Raw genomic sequence first — 17159 nt, forward strand, 5'->3', positions numbered from 1 at the left:
TACTCTTATTTTCATGCCACATTGTTTCATAGCAGCCTGAAATAATTATTGGGCCAAGGTGGAAGTATAAATGAAATAATCCCAAAGACTTCAGAGATAACCTATTGTCCCGAAAGTAGAAAGCAGGAGGACTAGGAGATCCTGCTGCCTTCCTTTGGAGGCTCTGGGCCACCGCTCTGACTTCACTAGGGACAATTTTTGTGTTCTCTGCTGAAGGAGCTCAGCTGGGCTCCTAAACTGAGATTGCCTGACAGGTTCTGCTCTGCTGCTGCCCAGGGGCTGGATCAGGAAGGAACCTTCGGAGTGTGCTGTTTGCTCTCCTAGTCACTCATACAGCCATTCAGCTGGAAAGTCTGTTGTGAATCTGAAATGTCAGTATCTAGAGAACATTTTTGGTATCTATAATTAATAACATCAGCCTTAGTTTTACTTCCTGACTATAACACAAGCTATCTCCATTGGCTATGTCATTCTAAGCATCAGTTTCTGCTTTCCCTTACACAAATACTTAACTGATTTGAGATTTTTCTAAATTGCTTTTTCCTAAATTGGCTGATTTTTGTAACTTTCAGCCTAACTCACATTTTCATTTTCTACCTATATATGTCAATCCCCTCTGACTATTGAGGGCCATCTGCTCTATCTGCTGTTTCATTAATGTTTGCTCTGCCTTCAGCTTATGAATAAAGATGAAAGACTGCACTGACCCCTTTCCTGCCATTCTTGACATTTTAAACCAATTAGACAAAAATACAGCTTGTTATTATGACTCTTTGCCTAATATATAAGCTGATCTTGTATTCTTATAACTGTGGTCTTTATCCAAGCCTATTTTGTAATGAAAATTTTTTCTGATTTCATCAGATAAGTTTGAGAAGTTCAAACATATAACATCTGTGACATTCTCTTCATCCTTCTATTCTGGAAATCTGTGAATAAAATCTAGTATGTCTACCCAGCATGGGATTTTTTTTTTTTTTTTTTTAGAAAAATAAAACCACAAAGCTGGTAGGCTTTGATTTGCATATCTTTGTGATGCTTGCTGTGGATTATCTGTTAATATTATACTTTTTTGTTTGAAAGTAAGTTAAAGTATATGCTAAAGCTAATCATATACCAAGCTTTACAAAAGAAAAAGGAAAGAAAGAGAAAAGAAAAACTATTTTTTCTTAATTAACCATCTTCTTTCTGCTTATTTCATTTATATAAGACTTCTCTTATTTTAAAATTATCGAGTCTAGGAAGAGCAGAGAATCCAAATAAAGCTAGTCCTTGTTAGACTTGTTAATATGAAAATGAGAAAAGTCTTAAGCAAATAAAATAAACAGAAAGCAGAGGCAGAGCAACAAATGGTTTAAGTAGCTCCCCTTGGAGGAAGGTCTGGAAAGGAGTTTAAAAAGAGTGTTTTGGGGGTGAGGGGAGAGTTTGTGCCATAGACAAAAGGCAAATCTTAATGGAATGAACTTGGGTAAAAATTAAAGGAGTTGTATGGGACCTGCTAGGGCACCTCTGAGCCTAGAGTACAAGGGCATTCTGGAATCTTCATCTCTTATGGTTGTCGGTTGTGCAGGTGAACTTAGCTGAGAGTCCTTAGTACCCGCCATCACTGTAGGAGAGAGGCTCCAGAACAGAACAGCCTGGTTTTAGTTACTTGCCATTACAGTGACTTTTCTTATTGTGCAGTATATCCCATGCTGCCTCAAATATACCAAAGTGTAAATTGGGCTCTCCTAAGAAGAATCAATTTATGTTTCTAATGTTTCCACTCAAGTTTTGCAATTCAAGGTCAGTTGATAAAACTTATATTTGGCCAAAGAAAACCTTAAATGGCTTATTATCCCTCTGGTTTAGACTCACAAATCTTTTGTGTTTGTACTGAGCCAAAACCAAGGATATACTAAGTTGAGTGAAATTTTTCTTTAGCCAAATTGGGTTATATCATCACAAACTTGAGAAGTATGAGCCAGAATTGTGACTTTTAATGAGCACTGAGTCTTGTGGACTGAAAACAGGAACAGGCAGAGAAAGTACATGTTCGGCCTCGGCCTTACTGCACCAGTAGTGATAGGGTTCTTTATCAACAGCGTTATTAGGGTTTTTGTTTTTCCTGCTAACAAAGTTGTTTATATAGAGCTCAGAAATGTGTTTTCTTTTTTTTTCTTTTCTTTTTTTAAGTCAAGCCAGGCATGTTTATAAAAGTTCGGTTTCCTTTAACAATACCTCTTTTATTTGACTTCTGTCCATTCCAGTTTTGCTGCAAGGTTCACTTAAACTCTAAAAGCAATAATTGAGATGGTCTGATACATCTGCCTTAGCTCTTTTATTTCTCTGGCCTTTATCTATCCACTTGCTACCAGCACGTAAATTTAAAGAGTTTCTTTAATATTTGCTGTATGCCTAAACTGTTGAGCAAGGTCTGTTATTCTGCATGTCGGAACTCCAATATATTCCAATGCTGTAACCTCTGGAATCTCCATTCAGCTTCACAGCCCCTGGAGATTCCTCCGTCAGGACTTACAGAGTCCTACTTTGTACATGTACAGCTCAGTATTTGGACAAAGACCAAAAATCCTGGTCCTGGTACAGGTTTCTTGAGCTCCCTCTCTCCAGCCTTCTCTCTCGTACCTTGTCCCACAGAGTGCACTTGCTTTAGTGTTCTGAACTCCATTCTTTTTTTCCCCTCCATCTAGTGAGGTAGCTACACCTCATTTGGGTTTCACTTCCCTATATTACAGTTTGGAAAATACCACCCAGCAAAAAACTGGCAGTGTATTATTTTATTCTTTCATGGATCGCAGCCCTGTACTGCCCATTATCCAGTGTCTGAAAACAGATAAAATAGATGAAGCAAGTTATTTTATAGTAGTTTACAGGGAAGGGTAAGTGTGATATTCATTATTCCATCACGGATGGAACCAGTTCATGGAATTGATTTTTATTATGGTAACTTCTTAATTTTTTTTCTTCAAATGGATTAGTATTTCTAGATGTTGGGTGATACACTTCCAGAAATGCCACATGGAATTTATTAAGCTTCTAGATATTAGCTCATTTTTGTGCTATTCAGTAAGTATTCATAGAATCACCAATAAACTTTATAAAGTTCCTGTTTTGAGCTCCATGTTATAAGAGAAGCTATATGCCATTCTAAGAACAGCATAAAGACTTAATTTTTCCCCCTTAAAATCTAATTTTTAATCAGAGACGAGAGGTTACAATTTACAACAACTCATGTTTAGCCCTTTAAAGTTTTTTGAGATCAGTTCTGCATTATGAATCACCACAATTTATAATTCTCAACATTTATATATTCTTCACAGGGTATATACTCTGAGACTTAATTTTTACTCCAAAGAGTTTTCGTATCCCTTCAGAAGACAAGGCAGGCAAACAGTTAACAAAGAGATGATAGTAATAAACAGTGGAAATTGACATTGGCTGGCTAACAATAATATCCAACATTTAATGACCCATGCACAATTTGAACCCTGCTCATAAATTATCTGATTTAATCCTATAAACAATTCTCTGAGATAATATTTCCATTTTCATCTTAAAAATGAGAAAACTGATGATTGAAAAAGTTAAATACTGAGTACCACAGAGTGCCAGAGTTCAAATCCAAGTCTACTCAGTGTTTCAGAGCCAGAGCTTGTAACTCTCATACAGCAGTCTGGAAATGGAAATCATGATAGAAATGGGAATCTTAAGTTACAGATTAAGATTCATAACAGGCAAAAATCAAAGAGAAATAAAATGACCTCAAGGAAAGGTGGTGTGTAGAACCACCCTGATTGGAGCAAATGTTACCAAAGCATATTTAAAATTATTGAGTTGGGGGCTGCTGGGTGTCTCAGTTGGTTAAGCTTCTGCCTTGGACTCAGGTTGGGATCCCAGGGTCCTGGGATCAAGTTCCTCATTGGGCTCCCTGCTCCATGGGAAGCCTCCTTCTCCCTATGCTTCTCTCTGTCTTTCATGAATAAATAAAATCTTTTTAAAAAATTATTTGAGTTGAAGAATAACAAGATAATAGCGTAGGAAGATCATGTTTAAGAGTTTGCCTCAGAACAAAAAGGATGGATATGATGAAAAAAGGATTGAGATCCTGGAGACCCTCTAGGAGACTTATTTATTGTAATCCCATGACTGATCAAAAACCGGACTCAGGACGATGGCATTGGGAATGGTGGAGAAAAGTAATATAAAAGATAGTTCAAGTGAAAAATTTGTCAGAACTTGATTGCAGACTAAACTGGGAGGTACCAAAAGGAGCAAATCAAAAACCCTACCATATTTTTGTTTGGGAAAGAGGGTGAGGATGGGAGTTAACTATTAAGAACAGGAGTAAAGCTGGGGTAGGGAAGGATGATGAGACCCAGGTGACTCTGAGTTTCTTGCAAAGCTATCCAAATGGAGTGTTCTGTCAGCATTTAACAGTATAGACTTGGAGTTTTGATACAAGGAAAGACATGGAGAAGTTTGAAATATTGTCTATATTCATATATTCCCTTTGTGCTTCTTCCCCAGATTCCTCCCATTGAGACTATAACATTTTTCATTAGCTAACTCTACATTTATTAAAGATAATATCAGGGTCTACATTTATTAAAGATAATATCAGGGATGGCTGGGTGGCTCAGTCGGTTAAGATCTGCCTTCTGCTCAGATCATGATCCCAGGGTCTTGGGTTCAAGCCCCACCTTGGGCTCTCTGCTCAGCGGAGAGCTGCTTCTCCCTCTCCCTCTGCCTGCCTTTCCCCTTGCTTTTGCTGTCTCTCTCCTTCTTTCTTTTTTTTTTTCCTCTCCCTCTTTCTTTCTGTCAAATAAATAAAATCTTAAAAAATAATAATAATAGTATGAAATATCTGTTTCTACTTTACAGAAAGAAATTCTGGAACAACAGCAGCAAGAAAGAAATGATAACCATTTTCATGGTATTTGTATGTTTTGCAATGAGGAATTTTTCGGGAACAGGTTTGCCCTTATCCGTGTCTTTAAATATTATTGTTTTTCATCTGAAAACACATCAAAACATTCGTAATGGTTATATAAATTAAGTTCTGTGGATTAGCTCAGGACTTTTTTATATATCAGCAGTAATTTTTTTTTAATATGCTTAACATTAAAGATGGGCTATAGTTGCTCTAAGCAGAGTAAGGGAATAATTTTTTCATTTTTTTCTTTTATTTTTTTCCATGTATTTATTGAATTTCCAGTTAGTTAACTTACAGTGTATTGTTAGTTTCAGGTGTAGAATTTAGTGATTTATCACTTACATACAACACTCCAGTACCCACTGTTCATCACTACAAGTACCCTCCTTAATCCCTGTCACCTATTTAACCCATCCCCCCCATCTCCTCTCCAGTAACATCAGTGTGTTCTGTGTAGTTAGGAATCTGTTTCTTGGTTTGCCTCTCTTTTTATCTTAAATGCCAAAAATAAATTTGTGTTTAATGTTGCAGGACTTTTTCAGTTGGCTGACAGGCAAGACTATGTACAACAAACGACTATAGACACACCCTTCTATATCATCACCACTAAACCTTTAGCAGTTTTTGATGTTTCACTTTTGAATATTAAAACTAATAAAGATCTAAAAAAAAACCAAACTGGGGTATTGATAATTCTTTACTACTCCCAACTGGTTCAAAACCAGCTGGCATATTATAATTCAATTCTAAAGCTAATTGCCCATGGTTAGCATCAGGCTCTGCAGGTTAAGCAGCATCATGCCCAGCAAGACTGCCTCCATTTTAATTACCAGCCACAAGTTCAGTTGACCAACTAGCTAAAAATTCAAGGATTCTCACCAGTAATTTGCATAGTTATTAATTTACAGAATGACTCGCAAAACTCTGGAAAGTGAGTATACTTAGGACTGCAGTTTTGTTATAAAGGAGCAGCCAAGTGAAGAGATACGTAGGGCAAGTTTTGGGAGGTTCCTGAACTCAGAGCTTCTGTGCGAAAGAATCAGGACATATCACTCACCCAGCACATCAGAGTATTCACCAACCAGGAATCTTCACTGAGCTTTGATGTCCAAATTTTTAATAAGCCTTCATCATATGAGCATTGTTTCAGTCATTGAACTTAATCTCCAGATCACTCCCCTCTCTGGAAGTCAGACCCGCTCAAAAGCACCACCTTGTAATCACATGGTTAGTCTTTTCCTTGACCAACTCCCATTATGAAGCTACCTAAGGGTTTTGGGTTGAGTGGCCTTGTCAGCAGAACAACGATAATCCTATCAAGGAGAAATTCCAAGGGTTTTAGAAGCTCTGTGCCAGGAACTGAAGACAAAGAGAGAGATTTCTCATTATACAGCATTTGATATTTACAAATGTACATGACTTAAATACAAGTCATGAAGTTGTAACCTCTAGGAACTGGGAGTAGTTTCAGTGGCAACATAAGAGTGGACAATCAGAAAAATACCATTTTCTGCCCACTTCAAAGAAGGCAGTCTACAGTATTAACAAAAAAGCCTAGCACAGTAACTGACATTATTACATAAAAAACATTGAGGAGAGGGTACTAATTTGAATTTAGAAAATGGTTTGGTTGCAGCGCTGATGTTTAAAACACCACTAATGAAGATTTGATCTTCTCTAGGGCAGTTGGCATAGAGAAAAATTTGCACCAAAAGGCACTATGAAATACTAGTTTTATTTATAGTTATCGATAATAGCTAAGTGGTTAGCTAAAAGAGTGTGTTAACTATAAGAATAATAAATGGGACTCCTAAATAGTTAAAAAAATCTGCGAACATTTTGATAGGGTTGGTTGCTTTATTTTATTTTCGAAAGGAAGAAGATGATAACCCTAAAAAAATAGTGATTTGGGGGCCACCATAAGTGTCTAATAAGCTAGATAAACTGTATTATGTGTCACTGTGCATAGTCTGTTAATGGTTTATGTACTAATGAGTTCCCCAAAACTGTCACCTTCATTTTATGAACTAACGTGATAACGAGGGCGCCTTGCTGGCTCAGTCTGAGGAGCATGGGACTCTTGATCTTGGGGTCCTGAATTCAAGCCCCATATTAGGTGTAGCGATCACTTAAATAAATAAATAAACTTTAAAAAATAAAAATAAAGTTATTTATTTTGAATAAAAATAAAAATAAAGTTATGCTAAAGACCCAGTAGGGTAATATATTTTATACATAGGCATTTTTGCTATGTAAAACTTAGAAAAATTAAAATTTTCCTTTTCAGCATAAACTAATCAACAGACTGGTCATGGTGTATTCAGGTTATGGTAACCCTTACATATTCTTAGATGTGTTTACAGTGGGTTCCAGGTCTGTGTCTGGTAGTGGGCTGACTAAATGTCTGTGATCCCAGGATGTACACAGCAGGACGTATTTCCCTTTGGCAGTTGTCTCTTCCTCCTTCCCATGATGAATTGGAAAAGTAGGCAAACCACAGTTTATTTAATAGTTTAAAGGACAGAAACCCAGTTCATCTATAGAGTATATTCCTGTCCACTGGCGGTTAATGGAACTTTAACTAACTTTAAAGAACTATTGTGATTATATGTGTACTTAAGTACTTTATAACATATGGCTCTTTCATAGCCCAAATTTATATTTTAGTGTTTAACCTTTGCATGTACTTCTGATTAGTGTTGTCATTATAAAATTGCTATTCCTAACCTGATTTGTTTCTAGATGATTTGTAAATAATATAAATTGCTCAAATTTCTTCCTAGATCTATTCTTTTGAACCACATGGCCAGAGAACATGTTTTCAACATTGGATTGCCAGATAACATTGTAAACTGCAATGAATTTCTATGCATATTACAGAAAAAGCTGGACAAGTAAGTATTTTTTTTTCATGAAACACAACCTGAAGCTATTTTAATTTTGGACTCTTGGCAATTTTTTTATTGTCTGTTGTGAATTTTTTATGATTAATTAATAGAAGTGATTAATAAAATGGAATTTTCTCATTTCTCCTGTTGGAGGCATTCACATTTTGCATGACAGCCTTCTTTTTCTCTAATCATATTGTCTTTTACTGTTTTTATTTTAAAGTATCATAAATACCAAACAATGTACATACCATGTAACATATGCTATATAGGGTATGAAGCGTATACTCTCCATCTAGCCTAAGACATAGAACAGGGATTCCTGGGTGGCTTAGTCAGTTAAGCATGCCAACTCTTGATTTTGGCTCAGGTCATGGTCTCAGGGTCAAGTCTGCCTGAGATTCTCTCTCCCTCCACCCCTCCCACTCCCCCATGCATGCACATGAGTATGTGCACATGTCCTCTCCCTCTTCTCTCTCTCAATAAATCTTTTTTAAAAAAAAGAAATAGAACATTATTAATCGCCTTGAATTTTCATATGTGCCTTTCCTTAGTATCTCCACATTTCTTAATTTTGTTTTGGTAACTCATTTGTTTTTCAGTATAATTTTTCACATATGTAGTAAATATATTGTCAAAATGTTCTGTTATTCAGCTTTATGTGAGACATACTCTGTGCATTCTTTTACCTTTTAGTACTTACTCACATTTATATATCATAACACTCCACCTTTCCTAAGTTCATATTCTGGTGACTGTGGGTATCCAGTGGGTATCTAGAGCTTAGCTTGTAAAATAAGGAAGGAAATTCTCTAGGTCACTAAAATGGCTTTCAGAAATTGATCAACAGGGACGCCTGGGTGGCTCAGTTGGTTAAGCAGCTGCCTTCGGCTCAGGTCATGATCCCAGCGTCCTGGGATCGAGTCCCACATCAGGCTCCTTGCTCGGCAGGGAGCCTGCTTCTCCCTCTGCCTCTGCCTGCCACTCTGTCTACTTGTGCTCACTCTCGCTCCTCTCTCTCTCTGACAAAAAAAATTAAAAAAAAAAACCTTTAAAAAAAAAAAAGAAAGAAATTGATCAACATTTCTCTCTAGGAGAGGACCCAATATTTTTTCTCTCAAAACCTAGTTTTGGGGGGGTTTTTTCTTCGTTTTTAAAATTTTTATTTATTGAATTTTAGAGAGCTTAAGCAGGGGGAGGAACAGAAGGCGAGGGAGAGAGAGAAAATCAAGCAGACTCCCAGACTCCCCACTAAATGTGGAGCCCAACATAGGGCTTGATCCCACGACCAATATCATGACCCAAGCGAAAATCAGTGATCAGACACCCAACCAACTGAGCCACCTAGGTACCCCTGTATTTTTTTTTCCAAATGAAATCTCACCACACAACATTCAGAGCAGTGACATTAAGAAAGAAATATTAAAAGTTCCGAGTTCAAATTCTGATATCAACACTACATTAAAACAAGTCCTTTCACTCTTACTAAATGATCCTTCATTTATAAAATAATAACAGATGTGCCTTTCTAGCAAGATTAGCATGATCTTTTTTTAATGCCATAAATTATTTGCTGTAAAATAATAGTTATTTCTCTGGCATAAGGAATGGTTCAAAGGGTGTTTAGTAGTGATGGCAAAAGAATTCGAAATTGAAACAACTGATTTCACTCATTTGAGAGTTTTCATGTAAAAGGGAGCTTAGACATAATCTGTGTGACTCCAAAAAATAGAACTCTAATGACTGATAGGGGGAAGTTACAGGCAGTATCCACTGTCATACTTAGGTTGAGAAAGATGGTTTGTTAGTTAGAAAATGAATGTCAGTAGAGAAGGCAAGTAACTTGACCAAGTGTCACAGCTAGTGTGTACTGGAACTAGGCATTAATCCCTGCAAATCAGCTCAGAGAATATGCCAAATCATAGACTAATTTGTTGTACTCAGTGGAGGCAACCAATGCTAGTTACCATTGTAATTATTTGAAGAACATCACTACATTTTCATTTTTAGAAGAGAAAATTTGATTAGAAGACACCAAAGTAACTTTTGGGCATTAGCAATCTTTGTCATAGTTTGACTGCATAGCCAAGTTGGCCAGTGTAGCCAACCACAAAATAAACCAAGCCTGCATCCCACAAAGCTGAATGAGTGAAGTAAAAGAGATTCTGACAGGGATGTCATATCCCACTTGAAGATTCTGTGGACCTAAAATGAATAATCATAAGACTTAAAAGACTTTTGCAGCAGCTCTCCAGGAGACTTGTGTAATCTGTCAGTGTTTGTGTTTTTTGTTTTTGTTTTTTTTTAGCTTGCAGTGCTTGTACTGTGAGAAGACCTTCAGGGACAAAAATACACTTAAAGATCATATGAGGAAAAAACAGCATCGGAGGATTAATCCTAAGAACAGAGAATATGACCGATTTTATGTCATCAATTATTTGGTGAGGCTTTCTCTTCATAATTTAAAATTTGATTGCATTTCCACAAACAAAAATCTTTCTAAGGGCTGTCTAATATTTAAACAAGCAATTAGTATAAAGGTCAAAATGTAATCGAGGGACACTTCCAAGCAGTGATTAGCTTCATAGTGTTTAGTTTACAAAGCATAATTTGATTCGGTTTGTCTTTGATTTGCCAGATGTTTATACAGTAGAAATGTCATGTCTCTAGAATTCACAGTGATCTGGATCAAAAAAAAAAAAAAAAGTAATAATAAACAAAGTATTTGAGTATCTACATACTCTCACTTATTTGTTACAGTATTTATTACCTTGAGACCAGAGACTTCTGTATTCTACTCAAGAAACATCTTTTGGCCTCTGGATGTGGTAGGTGTCTTATGCTAGATAACTCTTTAAAAACAGCCTCTTCGTAAGGGTGCCTGGGTGGCTCAGTTTGTTGGGTATTCAACTCTTGATTTCCACTCAGGTCATGATCTCAGGGTTGTGAAATCAAGCCCCAAGTCAGGCTCACACACTGGGCATGGAGCCTCACTAAGATTTTCTCTTAATGAGAGAAAAAAAAAATCTCTTCACTCTTCCCTCTCTCCCCATTAAAAAAAATCTTCCTTTTCCCACAGAAAAACAAGCTTATCATCCTCCTTGGCCAGCTTATCTTTGATGGAAGTTTTAGAGAAACCAAGTCATCTCACTAGGCAAGAGGACTTTGATTTGTTCCACTAATAGAATGTGATAATGGTGTTACCATGTGAAGGATTTTAAATACATTGAAAGTTTTCCTTCCTAGAAACCTCAATACCATTTCGTGAGCTTTTTTGGTTAAGAGAAGGTATTCGGTAGGAGGCATGTGTCACTAGGGGGTGCATTTAGAAATGGAAGAGGGGATTTTGACTGACACAGTGACTGGCAGTGCTACTGGCCCTGCCCTATTCTGCTGAATTTGGGGGTGTGCATAACAAATGAAATAATCCACTGGTATAAAGAAAAGGGTTACATAACTCTCCACTTGAATTAGGAGAAAGAGTTGTTTCTGACACGTTTCTTAAGCAATGGCAATTATTTTTTTCCTCTCATTAGGAATGAGTTAGAAATCAAAGTCATGGCCACAGAAGGCATAATTGCTTATAATCAACCATTTTATCAATTGGACAGAAACAAGCATCTCCTGAAATATGTTGGAAAGGTCTGCTGTAGGGTGGAATTTTTGTCTGTTCTAACTAATCCTTGTACTGTTAAAATAAAATTCCCCTTGAGAAGCAAGTTTGACATGTGTTTGAAGATTGGCTCTAAGAAGTTGCCATGATCTGCTGCAAATGTTTTACAACTAGCTAAAGGCAAGCGCAGCCTTGGAGTCCTTCAATCTTCTCTTGAAATCACTCAATCATTAATTCCTAGAACAAACACTGCTTCAGGGCCCAGCCCAATCCAACGGGGAGTGGACCTCAGTGTTAGCTCTAAGAAATATCAGCTACTACAGAAAGCCGTGGAAGCAATTTAGTAGTACTTCCTTCTGGGCATCTTTTAAAATAATATTTGAGAGTTTAGGACTAGCAGAACATTATATATATAGCTGGAGATATTTACCTTTTAGAGGAGACTTCAAAGACACTGTTCACTCAAATTCTGCTGGCACTTTCAGAAAAGTATGATGCTCTATTCTCTGGGCATCAAATAGTATGTCTTTCAAAACTGAAATTATTTGCAAGGACCAGCTGTTTCTAGATGAACGGGCTAGATAATACTGCCCACTGAGTGTCCAGATATGATGTGGCATGAATCATAGCTTAAGAGGAGTGTTTCAAGAGAATATAAAGACTTTAATAGTATATAAAATGAAAATTAAATCATTTTAGGAGACTATTAATAGAATTAATTTTTTCTTTTAACTAGCAGCATTTGACTACTTGCTGTATGCCTGGCACAGTCTTGGATATGTATATTAAGTCATTTACTCTTAACCATATTCATGTGTCACAGATTTTATCATTATCCCCATTTTTATAGGTTTGGAGACAGCGCAGATCTTTTCCCAGAGTCACATAGTTAGAACATGATTCTTAACCTCTCTTTATCAGTTTCCTTCAATTTTTCCTCAGTTGAAATGAGGTACCTGTCTCTTACTTTTTTGGTTTGGTTTTGGTCAAGTAATGGTGATGAATTCGTAATGATCTGTTCACCACCTTCTTGCCTGTTCTCTTTTGTACTAAACTAGAAAGTGAGTCTGGGTCAAAGTAAAGCTGACTTTAATAAGCTCATCAAGGGCTCTGACCCACAACCTTAGCCTTCTTAGCCCTGTATGCTTTCCCACTGAAGTAAATAGCCCACAAAAAGAAGAATGATTTAAAAAACAAAGCCTAAAATGTGTTATGATTACCTTAACATTTTGGAAATTAAATAAACTTACCTTAGAAAAAGATTGAAGAGGGGTGCTTAGGCGGGTCAGCCATTGGGCGTCTGCCTTTGGCTCAGGTCATGATCCCGAGGTCCTGAGATTGAGCCCTGCATCGGGCTCCCTGCTCAGCGGGAAGCCTTCTTCTCCCTCTCCCTCTCCCCCTGCTTGTGTTCTCTCTCTCTGTGTCAAGTAAATAAATAAAATCCTTTTTAAAAAAGAAAAGGATTGAAGAAGCTAATAAAGTCTCTAAAGATGTATAAGTGTCCTAACATAGAGAAGGACTTGCCAGAAGTATCAACCTTAATTAATACCGTCCTGAGTATTGTTGTTGATAAAAGTTATAATATATATAATGAGTATATAAAATACTGTTCCAAATACTAAGTACTGTGTAGTTAGAGAAAAATGAGGGTCAGAGATTGCTCAGCACCATTTGTTTCCTTTTAGACCCCATTAATGAAAATACTTAATATTTCACAAAATTAATATGAAGAATAAATTCTTCTTAAAGTTTACTTAAACAGTGAATAGTGACATTGCTTTAGTTTTAAAAAGGAGAGAAAAAAATGCTGCCCAGATACTCACTGTGTATTCCTCTGAGGGACAAGGCTGACATGAGTGATGAATGTGAAGCCAAAGAGTGAAGAACTGTTGTATTAGTCCTCAGGGTCTACACATCCATTTCTCACATCCTCTTCCCTCCAAGAAGCATTTCCATTGGCTTCATACATTCTACACACATTTGAGTGCCTTCCAGTATGAGACATTGGTGGAACAGGAAAAAAAATATTACAGACAAGGTGGTTGATTTAAGTTAAGGTGGTTGATTTAAGTTACTACTCAGAGAGTTTAGAGGCCATAGGAGAGACAGACACTTAAGCACATAATTTCAGCACCTCGGGATGGGGTATACAAAGTTAATGCTTGAACCTCTCTTGTAGCAGGTAAGTGCCAATAGAGTTCCTCTCCTCCACTCAGAGCAGAATCTCCACGCAGCAGTGATGGCAGCATCCAGGATATTCCTGGATTCTAATAGTCATCTAAGGTGGGAGACCTTAGGCACAGAGGTGGTTTTTGGCTCTCCTCTGAGCTCAGCAAATTGACAGATTCCTTTTTTTTCCTTAGGTGAAATAATTTCCATACTTAATAATTCATATCAGTTTTTTTATAATAATAGACTTGCAAATTCATAAAAAGTCACTATGCATAGTCTAGATTACCTACTATGGGTTCTCTCTGTTTTCTTACAAACAAAAGTATTCAGTGAATAGTGGAGATGGTCAAGGGGACAATTTCCCAGGCAGTTTCATGTTCAGATGCCCCTGCCTGCCATCATCACTGAGCCGTCAGCTACCTAGTCCTAAGGCATTCATGTTTCAAGCCCTAAGTTTTCCTAAAGGAAATTATTTTTGCAGTGGTTTTATCATTTTTATTTGTATTTTTTTATTATTGAAGATATACAAAGCCAGCTGTAACAAAAGTTGGCTCTTAACCTGTTTTTATGGTTTTAGTATAGTTCTTTCTAATGAAATTATTTACATTTAGAACATTTCTCTCTTTTTTTTTTTTTAAGATTTTATTTATCTGAGAGAGAGGAGAGCACAAGTGGGGGAAATTTGGTGCAGGGAACAGCAGAGGAAGAGGAAGAAGCAGGCTTGACACAGGGCTCCATCCCAGGACCCTGGGATCATGACCTGAGCTGAAGGCAGACTCTTAACCAACCAAGCACCATCCAAGCGCCCCCCCATGTAAAACACTTCTCGACTAACTAGAATTTAAATAAAAACTTGAAAAAATAAGAAATAAAACATTTCTTTTTCTCTGTTTATAATGGGTTTTTCATGTAAGTACATATAAGTATGTGTGTTGGAGCAGTGGGGATGCTAGGTGAAGGAGATTTCTTTTTTTTGTTTTGTTTTTCTTGCCCACCCTCTCATTGATCATAAACCATCTGATGTAAGGGTTGGAGGGGGTGTGCTGAACATCTTTACTGATATGCCTTCCAAACTTTGTTTTTTTTGAAATCTTTGCTTTCCGAACATGATTCATTAGCAAGCACAGCATCTTAATTAGAGAGTCTGTGCCTTTTTTTTTTCTTTTTGGGTCTTATTCCTATAATAAATCATATATATTTGACTATACGAAGCAGAGCATTCTAGGAAAGTCTGGGCCAGTGTCACATGGAAACCACTTGTTTCTTAATACACTAATGAACATCAAGTTCCATTTTCCTCCTCAAGTGGTAAATGGTTAGTGCTGTTGCCTAGGAAAATCCCTCCCTCCATGTTACACTGAATACTCAGAATGTCGCAAAATAATTCTTTGGGTTTGGAAGTTTGACACTAAAAGATATTTTATGTCTCTTTAGCCAAAACATTTATTGGTAAGCAACATTTGTCCCTATCATTGAAAATGGTAATACCACAGATGGCCCTTCTTTGAATAATGTCCTGCAACAGTGACCTTTAAGTACAAGTCCAGAGAGACCAAGTAATCCATGAAAGATTTAATTTCATCACCAAAAATTCCAGCTAACAGAGATCCTGTTGGCAGTGTTGAAGCCATTCCTGATGTCCATAATGAGGTGTTCAGACACTTCATGACACTCTGGGAAGTACATTATAGAGTCCAAATTACTATCTCTAATGACATTATGGTAAATCTCTGCGTGTCTGAATTTATGCATCATTTAGCTGATAGATAATGACAGCCTTAAAACCTCTCATTAAGTTGACAAATGATAGATTTTCTTTTTCCCCTAAATCATAATGGACCTTGTAGTTCTTTGTTTTTCGTTAAATGAATACCTTTTTTGAGAAAAGAAAAAAAGTTCAAAACTGAGAGTGAATTTTAGTTATTTTTTTCCAAAAGAGGAATATCAAACAAGAACATCTGTATTTATAACAGCTCAGGTTGGGCTTGACTGTAACCATAATTTAGCTGCTTGGAAAGGTAGCCATTATTGTTCTACATGCTTCTTTAGTGCACTGTCTGCTTTCGCATGGCACAGTGGGGAAATTGGATGGAGAAAGAAAAAAAAATAAGGAGGAGAAATAAATGATTCAGGAATAGAAAAGATAAATGGTTAGGCCAAAAGAAATCATTCCTGCTCATTACTCCATAAAGTTTTGCTGAATCTATGACTAAGTTTGCCAGACCCAGCCCTACATGCGTGCAACTTCTCCAGATAAGAGATAAAACGTGTTAAAGTAGATATTTGAGTACTTACTATTGCCTGCTGCCGTGCACTTTATATAGAGGGATAACTAGTTTTATTGCACTTAGCTTATTGTGCTTCATGGATTTTTACAAATTAAAGGATTATGGCAGTCCTGAAGGATTGAGCAACTCTATCCGTGCCATTTTTTCAACAGCATTCACTCATATCACATCTCTGAGTCACATTTTGGTAATTCTCGCAATACTTAATTAAGGTATATACAGTGTTTTTCTAGATGTAATGCACACATTATGCACACATAATACACTGCAGTATAATGTAAACATAACTTTTATATGCACTGGGAAACCAAAACATTCATTCGATTTGCCTTACAGGGGTAGTCTGAAACCAAACCTGCAATATCTCTGAGGTTTGCCTGTATGTGAACTAATTTATTTAGTCGCCTTGTAAAAACCTTTTGAGGTAGGATCTAAATTGGTATTGAATTTTTAGACTTTTTCAGTTACAATTTAGTTTTTAAAGTATTTTCTAGTACTTACCATATATGCCTGGCTCTGGAAATAGAACAATGAACAAAGTCCATGTCCTCATGGACATTCTGGTGGAGAAAACGAATACCAAATAAGAAAACATACAGATACACAGAACTGATTTCAGGAAGTGATTGATGTTTAAAAAAAAATAATAAAACATCGGGGCACCTGGGTGGCTCAGTGGGTTAAAGTCTCTGCCCTCAGCTCAGGTCACGATTCCAGGGTCCTGGGATCGAGCCCCACATCAGGCTCTCTGCTCAGCGGGACGCTTCCCCCTCTCTCTCTCTGCCTACTTGTGATCTCTGTCAAATTAATAAATAAAATCTTAAAAAAAAATAATAAAACATCATAGGGGAATAAAAAGTAACTGGGAGAAGTGGTGTTGTTTTGGACAGAGGAGTCAGAAGAGGCGGCAATATTTAAGGAGATGCCCCCACAACTGAGCCACATGGTTACGTGGGAGAGCAATGTTCAGGCAGACAACGCAAGTCCAGAAGTAGCCAGTGGAGGTGAGCTTGTTGCTTTCAAGGGATAGCGAAGACACTGATCCGTCTGGAGCAAATTGAGCCAGAGAAAAAGGCATGGGGCATAGTGACGAAGAAGGAGCCAGGGCAGAAAACACAGATCTTTCACACCATGATAAGTCCTCTGAATTTTGTTCTAAGTGTGGTAAAAAGCCATAGGAGGGTTTGTACAAACAAGGAAGTGTGCTTTAGAAAGATCACACTGTGGCTGCTGTTTGAAAAATAGACTGTAGGGGACCTCAGGGA

At 37.1% G+C, this 17159-nt stretch overlaps 1 protein-coding gene across 4 annotated transcripts in view; it reads left to right on the forward strand.

Annotated features, from left to right (window-relative positions):
• The window catches only part of ZNF277 (zinc finger protein 277), a 104045-nt gene that overhangs the window by 77663 nt on the left and 9223 nt on the right, over positions 1–17159 (forward strand). For all 4 annotated transcript variants that reach the window (XM_080817923.1, XM_080817926.1, XM_080817924.1 and 1 more), the window contains 3 exons: positions 4882–4973; positions 7717–7827; positions 10130–10262. In XM_080817923.1, the coding sequence (XP_080674049.1) occupies positions 4882–4973; positions 7717–7827; positions 10130–10262 (336 nt within the window). The remainder of the gene's footprint in view (positions 1–4881; positions 4974–7716; positions 7828–10129; positions 10263–17159) is intronic.

The sequence above is a fragment of the Martes martes genome, assembly GCF_963455335.1.
Source record: "Martes martes genome assembly, chromosome: 11".
Taxonomy (NCBI): Eukaryota; Metazoa; Chordata; class Mammalia; order Carnivora; family Mustelidae; genus Martes; species Martes martes.